This window comes from Elephantulus edwardii, unplaced genomic scaffold (assembly GCF_000299155.1).
Source record: "Elephantulus edwardii isolate Elephantulus edwardi_28Jun2011 unplaced genomic scaffold, EleEdw1.0 scaffold00286, whole genome shotgun sequence".
Taxonomy (NCBI): domain Eukaryota; kingdom Metazoa; phylum Chordata; class Mammalia; order Macroscelidea; family Macroscelididae; genus Elephantulus; species Elephantulus edwardii.
This window is the reverse complement of record NW_006400036.1, coordinates 1,419,494-1,437,026: the sequence shown is the minus strand read 5'-3', so window position 1 is coordinate 1,437,026 and position 17,533 is coordinate 1,419,494. Positions and strand designations below refer to the sequence as shown.

Below are 17,533 nucleotides of genomic sequence, written 5' to 3'. Positions count from 1 at the left end.
TATATATATATATAAAAGCCAAATTGCCATGATCAAATCTGTTGTCCCTTTGATTCAATCCTAAATGAAAGAATAGAGCTTCTCACCTCCTCTTATCTAATTCATCAGTATATTCAGACTCTTGAACTGAGCAGTCAGAGCCCTTAGATGAAGATGAGCTCTCCTTTGTAAAGGATGGTTTCCCCTTAGGCCAGGAGAGAAGCACATGGAAAGGCAGGGAACGCTAAGGGGCCGGGTATCCACCCTGCCAACCTTATCAGATAACCAGAACACAGCCTAATAGTCTGCACATGCAAGCAATAGTTTTGATTTCCCTGACTCAGACTGTGAGGTCCTTGGCATTGATATTTCAGCAGAAAAGCTCTCCCTTTCCATGTGGGAGACAGGGTTCAATTCCCAGTCAATGCTGTCACTGATCATCTGTTAGTGGAAGTTTGCATGTTGCTGTGATGCTCAGTGGGTCTCAGCAGAGCTTCCAGATCAAGATAGGTTAGGAGGAAAGGCCTGGTGATCTACTTCTGAAAACCAGCCAGTCAAAGCTCTATGAAACACGGGAATCTGATCATGGAGTGGGGCAAGAAATGGATAACTGTTTAGCTCCATTGTGCACATGGGCGCCATGAATCATCTCAATGGCAGCTAAAACAACAGTGGAGATAATGAAATTATTTTGAGGTAATGGAAGAAGAGTATCTTAATTATCCTGAAAGTCAAAGTCATTGCCTTGAAGCCAGAACTGACTCATAGCTGACCCTCCAGTAGCTTTTCAGAGACTATAGACGGGATGAGAAAAGAATGCTTATTTTTCATTTCAAGATAGAGTTTCAAAGTCCTTGCCTCTAAGGAACAACCTATTCAGGACAGACCTGTTTGTTCTCTTGGTAATCTATATTCAATGCTCTTCTCCAATGCCCAAAGGCATTGATTATTATCCTTTTGTCCTTAGACCAGTTTTCAGATGCATATCAAGCAACTGAGAAGACCATGGCTTAGATCCATTGCACCTTAGTCTTTAGACTGACATAATTTTTCTTTAGCACTTTGGAGAGGTCCTTAACAGCAGATTTTCCCAGTGCAACTCATCCTTTGACTTCCTGGCTGCTGCTGCCAACTGGGCAAGATGAAATCATTAACAGCTTCCAGGACATCTAATGCTGCTTAAATGAAAATTCCACAAGGGGTTGGTTTTAATAAACACGTTTATTTTCTCACTGTTTAGGAGGCTAGAAGTCTCAATTCGGGTTGCCAGCTCTCAGGGTAGATTTTCTGTCTTGGTCAACCCAGAAGAAGGTCCTTATCTGTTGGAGCTTCTTCTATTCCTGGGTGATCTTCATGTGACTTGATAAATGCTGTGATAAATGATGCAGAAAGTTTCTAAATCAGTGTGATGTTTGCCATGATCTAGATTTCTGATGAGACATAAACTTCTTGAACAATTTTTTTTCCTGCTATTAGAATTTAGAATTTTCACTGTTGTTGTTATGTACATTTGAGTCAGAATTGACTCACAGCAGACCCTCTATCAGCTTTTCAGAAGCAGTATATTTCATGGAGATTGCCCATTTTTCTTCCTTGAAGCAGCTGGTAGATTAAAACTGTGTGCCTTTGGGATTGCAGCACAACTTCTTATCACTAGGCCAGCAGAGCTCACTACAACTTTCACTACAATATTTAAATATGCAATCTGGAATGAAACAGTAAGCCTAACATGGCTCTCAGTGCTGGGGATATAACAGTGCACCCTTTCTCTTGAACTTCCTTCCTTCACTTATTTATTTTGGGTAGGAGGGGATGGAACTGGGAAGTACACATGGAAATGCAAAGGTTAACAAACAATGAGTAATTAATGAACCAGATGACACAGATGGGGGAAAGGCTCAAAAAGGAAATGCCAGTTGCCACTCAGCTGCTCTGAGTTGCATCTAACTCATGCCTTCCCCCGTCTGAGTCACCACAGAGGGTGCACCACCGTTTTCAATGGCTACATTATCAGTAGATGACCAGGTCTGCTAAGATGCTTCCAGACGGACCTTCACTTAGCAGCCGCATGTGTTAATAGTGTGTCCCACCCAGGAACTCTAAAAAGGAGGAAGAAGTCTTATAATACTGGCTGGGTAGAGGGATGCCACTTTAACGAGGATGACACCCTGGTCATCCTTGAGAAAGAATGAGCCCTGACAGGGCTATGCAGGAAAGTATCCCTTGCTGTGGAAAGCAGCTTATGGGTGTGACTCCAGAGACACAGATTTTGGCATGCTTCTATATACTTTTTTTGTGCTTCCACCCTGAAAAGTTTTTTATTACAGTGATTAATAGCATTAATAGACGTTGTTGTTGTTGTTGAGTACCATTGAGTCAGAACTAACCCATGGCTGATCCTCCAGTGGGTTTTCAGAGGCAGTTAATCGCACAGAATGAGAGTATCCATCCTTCTCCCGCAGTAGTAGAAATTACAAAGCAGAAAATATTTTAAGCAGAATATACACGCTAGATTCAGAGGAGCAAGAACAGAGCAGGCTTCCACCAACAGGAAATGAGGAGACATGGATGTGGCAAGTTCACACTCCTGATTCCTGGTTGCATTGATCTTCATTTAGAAAGAAATTCCCCCCTCCACAATTTATACATGTGTTTCAAAGTACAAAAGGTACAACAATATATTCAGTATATAACAATATATTCAATATGTTCAATATACAACAATATATCCCTCTACTCAGACCTTCCTATCCTAGTTTCCCTCTTGAAAAGGCACTGTCCTTATTGGTATCGAGCCACACAGACCCATAGCTGTTTTCAGAAGCTGTCAATGGCACGGGAGACGTCCCATGTTTCTTCTGAAGAGCAGCCAGTGGATGCAAACCTCTTGCCTCTTGGCTGGCAGCACAACTCCTTAGTCACAGTTTGTGTTTAAAAGCACACGTTGTTGAATGTCTTACTGTTTGGAGATAGAGGAGAGAGCTGGACGAAGTGTGGAGTGAGGAAGAGGGGGAAGTCCCTGGATAGTGTACATGATTAATGTGCTTAGCAACTCACCCAGAGGAGCCTAGGAAGAAGGGCCTGGTAATCACTTTAGAAAATGCCATTGAAAGCGCTGTACACGGCCATGATATATAGATGGTAGTGATGGAGGAGGAGGGACAATCCAGCCATGCTGGGAAGGTGACTTTGCAAAGCTCTGTCTCCTGAAACTCTCTGGGCTGCTCTTTTCCTGAGCAGAAGGAAGTGATTTTTCCTTCCTTCAGGCCTGAAGCTTGGTGCCTTCCTCCAAGAACAAAAGCTGGAACCTCTCCTGAAGGAGCTGTTATCTTCTTTCACTTACAGCTTGCTCCAGACTCAATCTGCTTAGTCTTATCAAAAGCACTTTCTGCCACAATCCAGGTTTATCAGCATACCAGCATCTCTTTAAATAGAACACAAAGTATTAAATACCAGAAATAGTGAAGTGGCTTCTCCTCCCCCTGCTTCTTCTGCCTATTTATAATTTCAGCCAATCTCACCCCTGGGTGTATTTTTACTACCTTCTATATAAAGGAGAACCGTCCTTTGTTGTGAGCATGTGTGTGATGATCACGCTCATGAGCAGAACCCTGCCTAATGCTTCTTTCTCTCTTGCATTCCAGGTTGCTTACTGGGAAGTCTTTGATGGGTCTGTTATCAGAGAGCTGGAAGGTTCCTTGTCCGGGGCAATAAATGGCATGGATATTACAGTGGAGGGAGTGCACTTTGTTACAGGTTAGTCCTGGAGTTAGAAAAGAAGGCCAAGCTTGGCTTATTCGCACTGTTGTTGTTGTTAGGTGCCTTCCAGTAGTGACCCTACGAATAAAAGACCTGAATCCAGTCCCATCCTCATGACCTCTGTGATACACTTGAGCCCATTGCTACAGTCACTGTGTCAGTCCATTTCATTGGGGAGAGATATGTCTTCCTCCCTTTAATTGACCCTCCACCCTTCCAAGCATGATGTCCTTTTTCCAAGGAATAGTCTCTCCTAGCAACATGTCCAAAGTATTAGAGATAGAGCTTGTCATCTTTGGCTCCAAGCAGCATTCCAGCTGCACATTTTTCAAGACCTATCTGTTTGTTCTTTTGGCAGTCCATGGGATAGTCAGTACTCTTCTTCAACACTACCCCTCAAAGGTACTAATCCTTCTGTCATCTCCTTATTCATTGTCCAGCTCCCAGATGTATAGCAGCTGACTGAAAAGATCATGACCTGAATCAAACGCACCTTAGTCTTCAAGCTCTTAAGTATTTTGGAGAAGATAGTAGACTTGCCAATGAAATACATCTCCTGATGTCCTGACTGCTGATGCCAAAGGTGTTGATTGTTGATCCAAGCTAGATGAAATCATTGATTGGGAAATTCTATGTGTGAAGCAGCTTGAAGAGCCCATGAATGGGTCTAAGAGCAACCTAAGTAGATTCAGGATTGAGCACTGCAGCCAATGTGGCTGGAAAAGAAAACTCCAAAGGTGCCTTTCAATGAGAGGTGATGTTTGTGCAGGAACCTTAGGGTTCTAAAGAAAAAAAATAAGCCTTAAGGAGCTCTGGTGGCCTAGTAGCAAGAAGCTACGCTGCAATCCCAAAGACGCATGTGGTTCGAATCTACCAGATGCTCTTCTGGAGAAGGAGGGGCAATCTCTTCCTGTGCCAGTTGGATCTGACTCGACGGGACACACACACACACACACACACACAGAATTTACATTTAAAAATAAACCTTGCAGTGTTTGGGTCAGCTATTTTGGGGGTCATTGGTGATAAAGATGGTGCTTAAAATGGCCTAGTCCATCCAGGTGCCTTTCTTATTTCTTACTGAAGTCTTATATGTAAGACTCCTTCAAAATAAATTAATAAAACAGTATTTCAAGGGACATTCATTAGCAAACATGTCTACTGGGAAAAGCCTCAACATTTTTTTTTAATTTCTTGCCACATTCTTTGATCCTCCAAAAACTTAACTCATTGTCCTGAGTTAGACACACCTCATAGCTGACCATCAGGAGGAGATAGCCTATCTTTCTCTCCAGAAGACATGGTGGATTCAATCTGTCAGAAAGGTGCTACGTCTTTGATTTAGCAGCACAACTCCCTACAGACCAGAGTGCCCTAATACCTTGATTCTTCAAGATATTCACAAATAAATGCTAAAAAGGAATCAAAGCTTGACAAATACATTAACTTAAAGCAAGCTACAGTCTTCACGATGTATTACATTTCAACATCAAGAAGACAGGAATCCTCATCACTGAGTCAAGGAGGAACATCATGATAGATGGACAAAAGATTGAAGTTGTCAATGATTTCATCTTGCTTGGGTCCACAATCAACATCCTTGGCACTAGCAGTCAAGATACATTGTTGTTGTTGTTGTTGTTGTTTTTATTATGTGCTATCAAGTCGCTTATGACTCATAGTGATCCTATGTGCAGCAGCTCTGAACCTTGCTCTACCCTGTGCCAACCTTATTGTCTCTGACACACCTACCCCCACTGCATTGTATAAATTGGCTGTCAAGGACCTTTCCAAGGTGTTAAGGAGCAGTGATGTCAGTTTGAACCCTAAAGTGCACCTGATTCAAGCCACTGTCTTTTCAATTACTTGTTATATACCCGAGATTGGACAATGGCTAAGGTTGACAGAAGACTGATGAATGACTTTGTGTTGTGGTGTTGGAGAAGAGTATTGAATGTCTCATAGAATGACAAAAGAACGACCATATCTTGGAGACAGTGTAACCAAGGTGTTCACTGAAGGCAGATGGAGATGCTTCATCTCGTCCGGCATGTCGTCAGGTGAGGCTGGTCCTTGGAAAAGGACATCGTGCTTGGAAAGGTGGAGGGTCAGTGAAAGAGAAGAATACCCTCACGGAGATGGACTGACACAGTTACTGTACCAATGGGCTCAAGTGTATCAGAAATTATGAGGATGGCATTGGATAGGGACTGTTGTTCATAGGGTTAACTATCAAGCCATAGTTAATTTAATGGTGCTTAACAACAAGAAGCTAGGAAAGAATACAGAGCTCCATCTCAATTAGATACATAGGAATAGATGCATCATCGTACATTTATGGAGAGAAGCACAATCATTAAGTGTTCGGCTGCTAATCACTAGGTTGGCAGGTCAGATTCATCAGGCTTTAAGTGAGAAAAGATCTTGCAATCTGCCTCTGGTGAAGCTACTGTGAGTCCCAATCAACATACTACACAAACACCTACAGAAAAAAAAGACCGGAACTAGCTAATCCAGGACGTTATTAAAGGGTTCCTGCATGGTGGAAAAAATGGTGATTTCGCCTCTTTGATTCCCTGTCCCCCTCCCCCAATTTACTACAAAAGGTATTGTTTTTTATGATGGGGAAAGTATTACAATAAACACTGATCTCCTTTAAAAAAATGATAAAAACAATTTGAGATGCTTCATGAATTTGCATGGCATCCTTGCACAGGGTCCATGCTAATCCTTTCTGCGTCATTCCAATTTTAGTGTCAGTGCTGCCGAAGGGAGCACTCCTTCCTGAAAATTGGCACAAGGAGAATTGCTTAGAAAAGGATGCAGTTACTTGAAATCCAGGTCTGTTTCTCTCTATCCAGACACTAATGCAGTGTTGCCATGTAACCCTTTGTTGCTTTCAGGTGGAAATGACCATCTGGTGAAAGTCTGGGATTATAATGAGGGCGAAGTGACTCACGTTGGGGTGGGGCACAGTGGCAACATCACTCGCTTGCGGATAAGCCCAGGCAACAAGTACATCCTCAGCGTGAGCGCAGATGGAGCCATCCTGCGGTGGAAATACCCGCACACTTCATGAGGCAGCTCAGGCCTTCAGAAACCACAGGCCCGGGGTTCACAGGTGTGTTGAACACGGAGCCGGAGTCCTTAGGTCTGTGATTTAAACTGTTTTATGTATCCTCTTCTCCTTTCGTCTGTAGAGTGTATTTTACATTCTTAACATTTATATTATAAAAAATTAAAATGTTCTCAGAAGCAATTTATCCAGGTTCTAATTAAAATAACCATGATGAATGTGAATAAATCCCAATTGTTGGTTTCCTGTGATAATCTCTTTTCAGAATCTCTCTACAAACCACAGCCCATAACATTGCTATTAAACTCTAGAATGAGCTCTGGTGGCCTAGTGCTAAGAAGCTGCTCTGCAATCCCAGAGACTCACAGTTCAAATCCACCAGCTGCTCCACGGGAGAAAGATGAGCAATCTCCTCCCATGCGATTTACTGCCTTTGAAAACCTGATAGAGGGTCAGCTATTGGTTGATTCTGACTCAACTGTACACAACAACATACCCACATGGCACAAGACTAAGGTTTGAATACAGAAATTTGGTTTCTTAACTCCACAAGCTTTGGTTTCCTCTTTAGTAAAGTGAAAAGAAATTCCTGCTCAGAGAATTTAATGCTCTAAAGCCACTACCTGTCTGTCAGGTTGTCAGAGTGTGGTGGCTTGCATGTTACTGCAACGCTAGAAGCTGTGTTATCAATAATAACCAGCTGGATCACCCAGGATGGACAGCTCTCAGTAGAGCTTCTAGAATCAGACAGCAGAAAGAAAAAGCCCAGCGACAGACTTCCAAAGGCCGTGGTTGTTGTTGTTGGTGTTGTAGAATCGGCTACAACTCTTAGAGACTATGTTGCACAGGACAAATCCCTGCCTCATCCCATGTCATCCTCACAATCCCCTGTGCTTATGCCCAGGGCTGTGGCATCACTGATCAGTGAAAACTCCAGGGGTCACAGGTTTTTAGAAGCTTTATCAGGAGGGATCCATCACTGGGGAAGGGCATCATGTTTGGTACAGAGGCGGGCAAGCAAAGGTTAGGGCACCCCCAGGGAGGTGAATTAATGGTGGCTGCCATCATGGGCTTGAGGATGCCAGTGATTCTGAAGACTGTGAAGGACTGGGCAGGTTTCCTCTTGTCATCCACAAGGTCACCGTGAGTCAGGAGCTAACCCAATGGAAGCAATAGTATGTTACAACACTGGGGGAATTCCGGTCTGAGTGTAGTAGAAAATGAATGATGTTCTATGTCAAAGAAAATGTTTTATTAGGTATCTTGAGATGACTACCAAAGATGAAACTTTAGAGGTGCTTTACTGGGGATGGCCGTAAAAGTCTTCCTTCTGTACTTATTACCAGAAGCTTGATGGGAATGGGCCTGTGCGTTTATCATCTAAGTGGATGATTTTTTCCCCCAGAGAGGTAGAGCATTTCAGGTATCCACTCATACAATCTTTTGTTCTTTGTTCTCTGTTGATGTCATGTTCCATCGAGTCATAACCAAATCAGAGTTGACTCTCCAGTCGATTTTCAGAGACTGTAAATTGCACAGGAAGAGATTATCCATCTCTATCCCTCAGAGCAGCTAGTGAATTGGAACTGCTTGCTTTCGAGTTGGCAGTGCAATTTTTTTACCACTAAGCCACCAGAGTTGGTGCTGCTTTCCCGCTCCCCATTACCCGCCCCCGCCCCCCACCACTGTCCCAAATTAGTTAAATGGCTACTATCCTATTGAGACACACACACACACACACACACACACTCACAATTCCTGAATAAGTTCTGACTCAAAGCTGACCTTCCAATTGGGATTCTGAGGCTGTAAATCAAATGCAAAGAGGATGCTTATCTGGATCCCTCAGAGTAGCTGGTGGATTCAAACTCTTGGAGAATCAAGTCCTGTGGGTTAGCAGTGCATCTCTCCACAGAATACGCCACAGGGCTCCCTGAAACACCAAAATAGGATAGCTAATAAATGATGACCACTTATTAAGTAACAAGTTCACATTTCCAGCATCCTGCTGGTCTCTTCTGAGGGGAAAGGGTGATGAGAAATTCATTTTTCAAGAGCTTGCTAGATTAATTATAAACCTGACAGTTACACGATGATGTGAGCAGAGAGGCCTCCTGTGCTACCCTGGGAATAAAGGGCAGGGCAAGGCCACGCTCCTTCGGATTGGGCGACGATGCAGCTAGGATTTTGTGGTGAGTAGTGGATAGAAGGACGCGTAGGGGGCGCGCCTGAGAGCGGGGAAACTTCCTGGTCAGCAAATACTTAGGTTGTGGGAAGGGCCTGGAAGGGCCTGGCCTGGGGAGGACGCAGAACTGGGATCGAGTTCCGGTTTTTGTGGACACTCCTCTCCCGCACACTGCCGTAAACCTCTCCGAGGCCAATTCTCCACCAACTAAAACGAAGATGATCACATCTTACTTGTAAGTTTTTTTGAGCAACAACTCTAATCTAGACTGTATTTACAAAAACACAACGAACCGGGGCAGCGCGGTTCCCAGGTCTGGTCCAGGTAGGGAGCCGCGCAGCGAGGCTTCCTTCTGCCGGAGGGGCGGCCAGCTGCCCGCACACACCTGAGCCTGCGCAGGGACCGGCAGTCCTCAATACCGTCCTCCCTTCACAGCCCGGGCGCCTCCCTCTCACCACGCCTGAGGCTGCCTTTTCCTTTCCGTATCCACCAAGCAGAAATTTACCAGTACTGCTAAGAGTCTGGGCTTTACCATTTTCCAGGCGTTTTCAAGTTTACCATTTTTCCACAGTGGGGGAGAAACTGAACTAGGTTTACTCCAGGTTTTATGATGGAAAGAAGGACGGGGACCCAAACTGCAGCGCCTCTCGCAGTTATTGCTTCCCAATCTAGCCCTTGAGGCAGGGTGCGCACCCCCAGAGCTGGCCCTGCAGCCCGTGCCCCCGCTGGGCGGGGCAGCCCCGCCCCTGCTCCCGCCCCGGCCCCGCCCCCGTCCGCTCCCGCACACCTGGCCCGCAGGTAGCCGGTGTCGCGGCGCCGCTCCGGGTTGATAGGGCCTGCTAGCCGCTTGTCCGCTTCGAACAGGGGTCTCTGCGCGGGAAGCCGCGCCGGCGGAAGCCATGGACCCGGGCCCAGGAGCCGAACCCACGGGCTCCGAGGAGGCGGCGGCTCGCGAAAAGCCGCCGGCGCCCCGGCCCCGCCGCCGCCGCTCCCTGCGCCGCCTGTTCAGCCGCTTCCTGCTGGCGCTGGGCAGCCGCGCCCGGTCCGGGGACTCGCCGCCGCGGTCCCGGCGCGGATCCTGCGATGGAGACGGCGAGGGGGGCTTTATTCCCTCCCAGGTCCTGGCGGCGTCCGCACCGGAGAGTCCCGGGGAGACGCGCGCGTCGGGACTCCCAGCCCAGCTCCCAGCCGGCGATGGGGCGCGGCCGCCGGGCGCTCAGGGGCTGAAAAACCACGGCAACACCTGTTTCATGAACGCGGTGGTGCAGTGTCTCAGCAACACCGACTTGCTGGCCGAGTTCCTGGCGCTGGGGCGCTACCGGGCGGCGCCTGGCCGCGCCGAGGTCACCGAGCAGCTGGCGGAGCTGGTGCGCGCGCTCTGGACGCGCGAATACACGCCCCAACTTTCCGCCAAGTTCAAGGTAGGCGCGCGTGGCCGCAGACCTATTCCGGTCCTTCTGCTTTCGCTTTTTGAAAAGTGCACACTTTTGGGGAAAGGGGACCTTCTTCAGAAAGCTTTGACCAGCTCAGCCAGCTTCCTGCCTTTGGCTTGAACTGGTTTGCCGTTTCATCCCTTGCTTGTGTTTTCTTCACAAGTTAATTTCTCACGGTCTTTTGAGCCGTGGGTGGGGGTGTTGGAGAGGAGCATTTAGCAAGTTTGCGTTTATCCAACAAATATTTATTGCGGTGTCGAAGGCCTTTGGGCCTTTAGGGTTTTCAGTCTAGAGGGGAGGGGGTCGGGGAGTCGTCGATGGCCAGAACAGGAGGAAGGAGTTGGGTGAGACTCTAGTGATGGCGCAGCCAGGCCAAGATCGAGGCGGAATCCAGCAAAAGCCTGGGAAGCCAAGGCTGAGTATTGGAGGCAGGAAAGAAGACTCGTGCTGGAGCTAAAAGGGATCCAGGAGGGAAATGTGGTTTGCTAGATCTACTAAAATCTTGAACGTGGGGGTAAAGAGTTCAGATTTTACTCCAGTGGAAGCTGAGAACCCACGCTACACTGTGCTAGGCGCCCGGGAGAAGTGGTGTTGCGCCATTTTAAAGGAAACATCCTTTGTCTTGATGTCCCACTATGTGCTTGGTTGGGGTTACATCCGTTGTCCCTCAGGACCACATCTTCTTACTGAGGATGCTGCAGGCCAAAGGCTTTGTAATGGTTACCAGCTTTCCTAGGGTTAAAACGCAGTGTTTGGGTCCTGACTGGAGGAGCATTCCTATTAATGGATGCACACGGCTGGCTTCCTGCTGCAAAACCACAGCCTGGGCAGCGAGCAGGAGCCTCCACAGACCTGTAATTGTTGTTCTCTGGGGGAGGGGGATAACCTGTCAGGGTTCATTCCACAAGCATCAGAGCTCTTGAGTTTCTGCCCGAGAAAGCAATCCTTGTGACGCACAAGGAGCCCAGCCCGCGCTTTTCTCTCTCATATCTACTAGTGAAGGACCATTGTGGAGGAGTCAGCTGATCGAGTGAATGTCTTTTTTTTTTTTTTAACAAGTAGTTTTTTTATTTCCCCCCCCCCCACCTTTCTTATTATAAGAGACAACATAATAGAGTGGTTATATATTTGGAATCCTAGAGCTTTGTGAGCTTGAGCAAGTTCCTAACCAACCCAACCCTGGGCCTCCACTTTTCTCATCTACAAAATGGGATTATATTGATACTTACCTTATTGAGGGTTGCCAAGTTTGAATAAGTTGTATATATATATATACTGTTTAGTGCCCAGAAAGCCTTTGCTATAGTCAATATTTGTCCCTTACAGAAACCTGGAGGAGGGACTTTGTGTAGCTTTCCTTTTGTCAGATAGATTCCCATCCAGTTACTTCCATTAATACCTGTGGTGACTCACCAGGGTTTCCTGCCAGTCCTTGTGGCTTGGGCGTGCCCTCTGAGTTTTGGAGAAAGAAAGCGTAATTGAGTAGTTGATATGTTAATAAAGGTGAGTAGTCTGGGGTTTCCCAGGGCTTTAGGGTAGACAGCTCTGGAGGATTCCAGAATCCAGGCTTTTAAACCTTTCAGATTGAAGTCCTAGTAGGGTCCTCTTATTTTACAGAAGAGGAAACATTAATTTCATTCAACAGATATTTACTGAATGCCAGACACTGTGCTAAGAGCTTGGGGTAGATGAGTGATGAGTAAAAAAAACAGATCCTGGGTTGCTTTCTAGGAATTCACAGTGTGGTGGGAGAGACAAGTATGAACTCAATAATTACATAGACAGCAGGCGATGAATACCAGAAAGGGAAAATACATGGTCCTGTGGTCAGTGACTTGAGTTTTGAAAGAAAAGGTATGAAGAACTTTTGCCAAAAGAGTGAGGGTGGTATGGGGATGGCTGAGTATGAATTCCGTGAACTTCACAAGGGAGAACAGTCCCCAACAATAATATCCATAGCACAAACCCAGTTCCATGAGGCCACAGATGCCATCCCTGATGACCCCTGTACCTACCTACTCCTATCAATTCTAATACCAGAAGCTCCCCATTCCCCACCCCATCCCCACCCACAGCTCTTACTACTTTGCTGTCTCCACTGCAATGACTACAAAGAGTTCATAGAAGCACACTTACAATTATGGGGCTTGTTAAAGAAGTTGTGTTGTTTTTAACAAATACAATTTCTCTAACAAACCCATAGCCAGGAAATCAAAAGACAAAATGCGTTGGGAAAATCTGCCATCAGGCACCTCTCCAGTGTACTGATGAGCAACGGTATCAGTCAAGAGACTAAAGTGTGCTTGATTCAGGCCATGGTCTTTGCAATTACTTGGTATGGTTCAGAGAGCTGAACCATGGTAGAAGAAGAATCATTGCCTTTGCGTTGTGGTGCTTGAGAAGACTGTTGAACATTCCACGGACTGCCAAGAGAACAAACAGCCTAGAAAAAGGTAAAACCAGGTTGTTCCTTAGAGGCAAGGATTTTGAAGTTCTTCCTGACCTACTTTGGGCGTTTTGCCAGTCTTTGGAGAAGGAGATCATGCTTGGAAGGGTAGAGGGACAGCACAAGAGAGGAAGGCCCTGGAGGAGTTGGATTGAGGGTAGATGTGTCAGAGACAGTGAGATTTTCTCAGGAAAGGACAGGGTTTGAAGCTATTTTGCATAGGGTCACTATGCATCGCAGGCAACTCGATGGCACATAACAACAGCAGAGAAGTTTAACAGGTGATAATTGCAGGTTGGGTATAGGATGTAATTCTTCCTTCAGGAAGGCTTCTCAAGCATGCTTATAGGCCCTTTAACCTTTAGCTTTGTAGCTTTTGATCAGTTTAACAAAGTTCTCTCAGTCCTACCTGTTAGGACCTCTCTTCTCAAGTCCTCTATAAAGCGGCTCCATGGCATAAGCAGCCTGAGGTCAGTGCTGTGTCAAGTCATTCTCTGGTTCTCCACTGCTGTTGTGTTCATCTACATCCTGGTCTGAGGTGTTCAGGACTCTCTGACCCTGAAGAATGTGTACCGCCTTCTCATACTTTTTTTACAGGTGGTGAGATTTCCATCTTTTATCTCAGTTTTTGTTAATTATTGCTGTCTCATAACTGACTCTCTAGCAGGTTGTCAGAGGCTGTCAATCACAGGGGAATAGATTGCCTTTCTCCTGAGTAGCACCTGGTAGATTCGAACCATGAGCCTATGGGGTGACAGCACAACTCCTTACCATTAAGCCACCAGAGCTCCTTCTTTTGTTTCTAAGCCTGTTCAATTTAGACTAGTTGGATGGCAAGACTAACATCAAAATAGTCTTCACACGCTATTTGCCCGGCCCTGTGGCAAAGTCAATGGCAATGACCTAGGAAGACCATTTTGCACAGTAAACCCATTATACTACACCCTTTAACCAAAACCCTGCTGCACTGAGTTGATTCCAACTTGTAAAGACTTCCACCAGGGGTTTCTGAGGTGGTAAATCTTTACAGGAGGGGACTGCCCATCTTTGTTCCCTCTAGTGACTAGTGTATTTGAACTGATGATCTTTTGACTGGCAATCTAACATACTATACACTCTGACACCAGGACTTCCTTTAAGGAGAGGATTAGCACTGAATATTCCAGGGAGTGCAAAAAGAATAAACAAACATGTCTTGGATAAAGTGCAACCAAAGTGCTCCTTAGAGGCAAAGATGGTGAAGCTTCGCCTCGCATACTTTGAGCGTGTTGTTAGGAGAGGCTGTTTCTTAGGAACATCATGCTTGAAAAGGTGGAGGGACAGTGAAAGAGATAGACCCTCAGTGAGATGGAAGGACACAGTGACTCCAGCACAGGATAGGATAGGGTTCAGATCCATTGTTCATGGGGTCATTATAAGTCATTTCTAACTCCATGCACATAGCAACTAACTACATGGGAATTAGGTCATAAGAGATTGTGTAAGTCATGTTAAGGAGTTGTTTTAAACAAACAGATTGTTGGCTTCAGAAAGAACAAAGGAAGGAAGGAAACTGAGAAGGGCCGACATGTTATCTGGTATTCTCTCTTCCTGAGTCCTGAGTCACCCAAGTCTGCAAGGAAGAGTTATTAAGGCCATGTTTTATTTTAACAGCAAATATGTCAAAGAAATCCTGTCCATTTTATTGTCTGCTGTGCTTGTCTCTTCTACTGATACAAATATGTGTATTATAAGGGTCTGAAAGTACTAAAATGTGACATTTTTAAAAAAAATCTATAATTCTATTCTCTAGTGATAACTAAGTAAACATCGTGATGTTAAAACAAAAAAATTAAACCTTCCCCCTTTGAGTCAGTTTTACTCTTGAAAGCCCTTTATCACGTTTTGAGACTAAAACTTTATGAAGGAGATTACCCATCTTTCTCCCTCACAAAGCAGTTGGTGGATTTAAACCATCTGCCTTTGGGCTGACAGTACAGCTCTACCCAGTAGGCCACCAGAGCTCCCAAAAGACTTACTATTTCACTTAATTATAATGGAATGATTCATTAAGAAGACAGATATTAACATCCTGGATAATTTTCTATTTACTATGTTGTTGTTAGGTGACGTTGAGTTGGGTCCGACTCATAGCGACTCTGTGAACAACAGATCTGAACCCTGACCTATCTTGTGCCATCTTTGCACTTCCTGACGCACCAAAGCTCACTGCAGCAGTCACTGTGTCAGTCCACCTGGTTGAGAATCTTCCTCTCTTTTGCCAAGGATCATGGCCCTCTCCAAAGAATAACACCTCCTAGTAACAAGCCCAAAGTGTGTGACGCAAAGCTTCATCATTCCTGCCTTCAAAGAGCTCTCCGGCTGCACCCTCCCTTAGACATATTGTTTGTTCTTTTGGCCATCCATGGGATGTTCAGTGTTCTTCTCCAGCACCATAGCTCAAAGGCATCAATTCCTTTTCTTGTCATCCTTATTCATTGTCCAGCTCTCAAATGTATATCAAGTGATCAGAAAAACCAGGGCCTGTATTAGATGCACTTTATTGCTTAAACTGACATTGTTACTCCTCAATAATTTGGAGAGGTCCCTAAATGCAGATTTTCCCAGTGCAATGCATCTCTTTATTTCCTAACTGTTGGTTCCAAGGGTGTCAATAGCCTTGTATTAGCTATTTAGATAATTATCTTAAGCTGTAATTATTTTCATCTGCTTGATTCCTAGAAATATAATTACCTGGTCAAAGCAAAAGTGTAAATATCATTTTCCGTTTATTTAATAAGTCAGCTTTATTGATGTTTGTTATAAACAACAAGATACACCAATTTTAATTATAGAATTTTATGAGATTTGACAAATGTTTGTATACTTGTGTATTTAATCCCGACCTGATTTTAAGTATTATTTTTACTTTTTATGTCAACTTGATTTGACATGTTGTTTCTCATCAGGTCGAAACCGACTCACAGCTGACCCTCCAGTGGGTTTTCAGAGGCAATAAGTCACCTGGCAGGAAATCGCTCATCCTTCTTCCATGGAGCAGCTAGTGGATCTGAACTGCATACCTTTGGATTGCAGTGCAGCTGGTCATTTTTAAAGATGACATTCAAACTTTCTTCCAGAAAAATGATATTTTTTCAGAATGATGCATCTCTTTTTGGGCCCTGGATGATTCATTAGAGTCATTGCTGTTGAGTCAGAACCAACTCATGATGACCTTCTGGTGGGGAAACGTTACAGGGGAGGAGATTGCCTGTCTTTCTCTGGTGAAGCTGCTGGTGGATTTGAACCACCTGAGAAGTGGAGACTTTGGATTAGCAGTGCAATTTCTTCCCACCAGAGCTCCCTGGGCATTGGATAGTATTATCAATTTATCAAACAAAATGGCAACTTATTTCTTACTAGAAGTTCTTGTTGGGTATTGTTGAGTATGACTCATAACGACCCTGTGGATCTGAACCCTGTTCTATCCTGTGCCATCCTCACAATTTCTGACACACTTGAGCTCATTGCTACAGTCACTGTGTCAGTCTGTTTCCTGCAGGGTCTTCCTGTATTTCTTTGACCTTCCAAGCATGATGTTCCTCTCCAAAGAATAGTCTCTCCTAACAACATGCCCAAAATATATGAGATGAAGCTTCACCATCCTTACTTCCTTACCTCCAAGGAGCATTCTGCCTGTACTTTCCCCAGGACATTTCTGTCTGTTTTTTGGCAGTCCGTGGATATTCAGTTCTAGGCACATTTACTAGGAATACGATGGAGGAGTTTTCTGTGTTTCTGTACTAGTTGTGAGCCTGCGTTTGGGGATTTTCTGTCCTTGTCATTTGTATAAACATTCTACCTCAGTTGTATTGTTCAGATGATTTTTATGCGTTCTCGACCGTTAGCCACAGTTGCTGCAAATAATTTCTTCAAATAGTCTCCATCTTTTTCTTCCCTCGATATTTGAAATACTGGATTTATTTATAGGAAAATCTTTTTATAAATATTCTATTTTGTGTACTTCCAGTCTCTCTGTAGCTATATTAGGGATTTTAGCCATCTGGAATTTGTCTGGCTTATGTGCGGAAAAGATCCATTTTAGATCTACAGTCAGCAGCCTATATGCCTGATATCATACACTGGGAACATTGCTTTTTTAAAAATTTATGTCTTCTGATAACTTGTAAAATGTGTATGACGATCCAAGTGGGGGCAGAGTAAGGGCAGAGGGGGTGAGGATGGGTGGGTGGGGTAAGCATACAATTTGATAGGTAGAGGGAGGAGTGAGTGAAGGGAATGAGAAAGATCTGGTTTGTAAACAAATATATACAAACTTTGTAAGCAAACCAGTATAAAATAATATTTTTTTGTTCTCTAATTTATTTATTAATTTTAGTGAAAGTTTACAGAGCCTTAGGGTTTCCAGTCATTCATTGTTGCACTTTTCTCCCTGTCCACCCCTCGTCCCACATCACTCTTCTCCTTGAAAAGAAAAAAAAACTCTTTGATTGTTATGCAGTCCCTCCCCCACTCCACTATGCAGCCTTCACTCTGGACTTTTGTAATGACAAGAATACCCATGCATATATTCCCTCATCTGTTTCAATGCAATATACATCATTCCTCCCCTCCTTTTCTGTCTTCCCTCAACCCTGATGTCAGTCTCGTTTTAT

The 17,533-nt window shown here is 44.7% G+C and overlaps 2 protein-coding genes across 2 annotated transcripts in view; both read left to right on the top strand.

The window, feature by feature from the left end:
• Nucleotides 1–6,817, top strand: part of WDR16 (WD repeat domain 16) — a 64,987-nt gene extending 58,170 nt beyond the window's left edge. Inside the window, exons 13-14 of the mRNA XM_006900520.1 lie at nt 3,624–3,735; nt 6,642–6,817. Of these exons, the coding sequence (XP_006900582.1) occupies nt 3,624–3,735; nt 6,642–6,817 (288 nt within the window). The remainder of the gene's footprint in view (nt 1–3,623; nt 3,736–6,641) is intronic.
• Nucleotides 6,818–8,987: 2,170 nt separating this feature from the next.
• LOC102852882 (ubiquitin carboxyl-terminal hydrolase 43-like) overlaps nt 8,988–17,533 on the top strand; it is an 80,032-nt gene continuing 71,486 nt past the window's right edge. Inside the window, 3 exon segments of the mRNA XM_006900519.1 lie at nt 8,988–9,006; nt 9,672–9,797; nt 9,864–10,420. Of these exon segments, the coding sequence (XP_006900581.1) occupies nt 8,988–9,006; nt 9,672–9,797; nt 9,864–10,420 (702 nt within the window).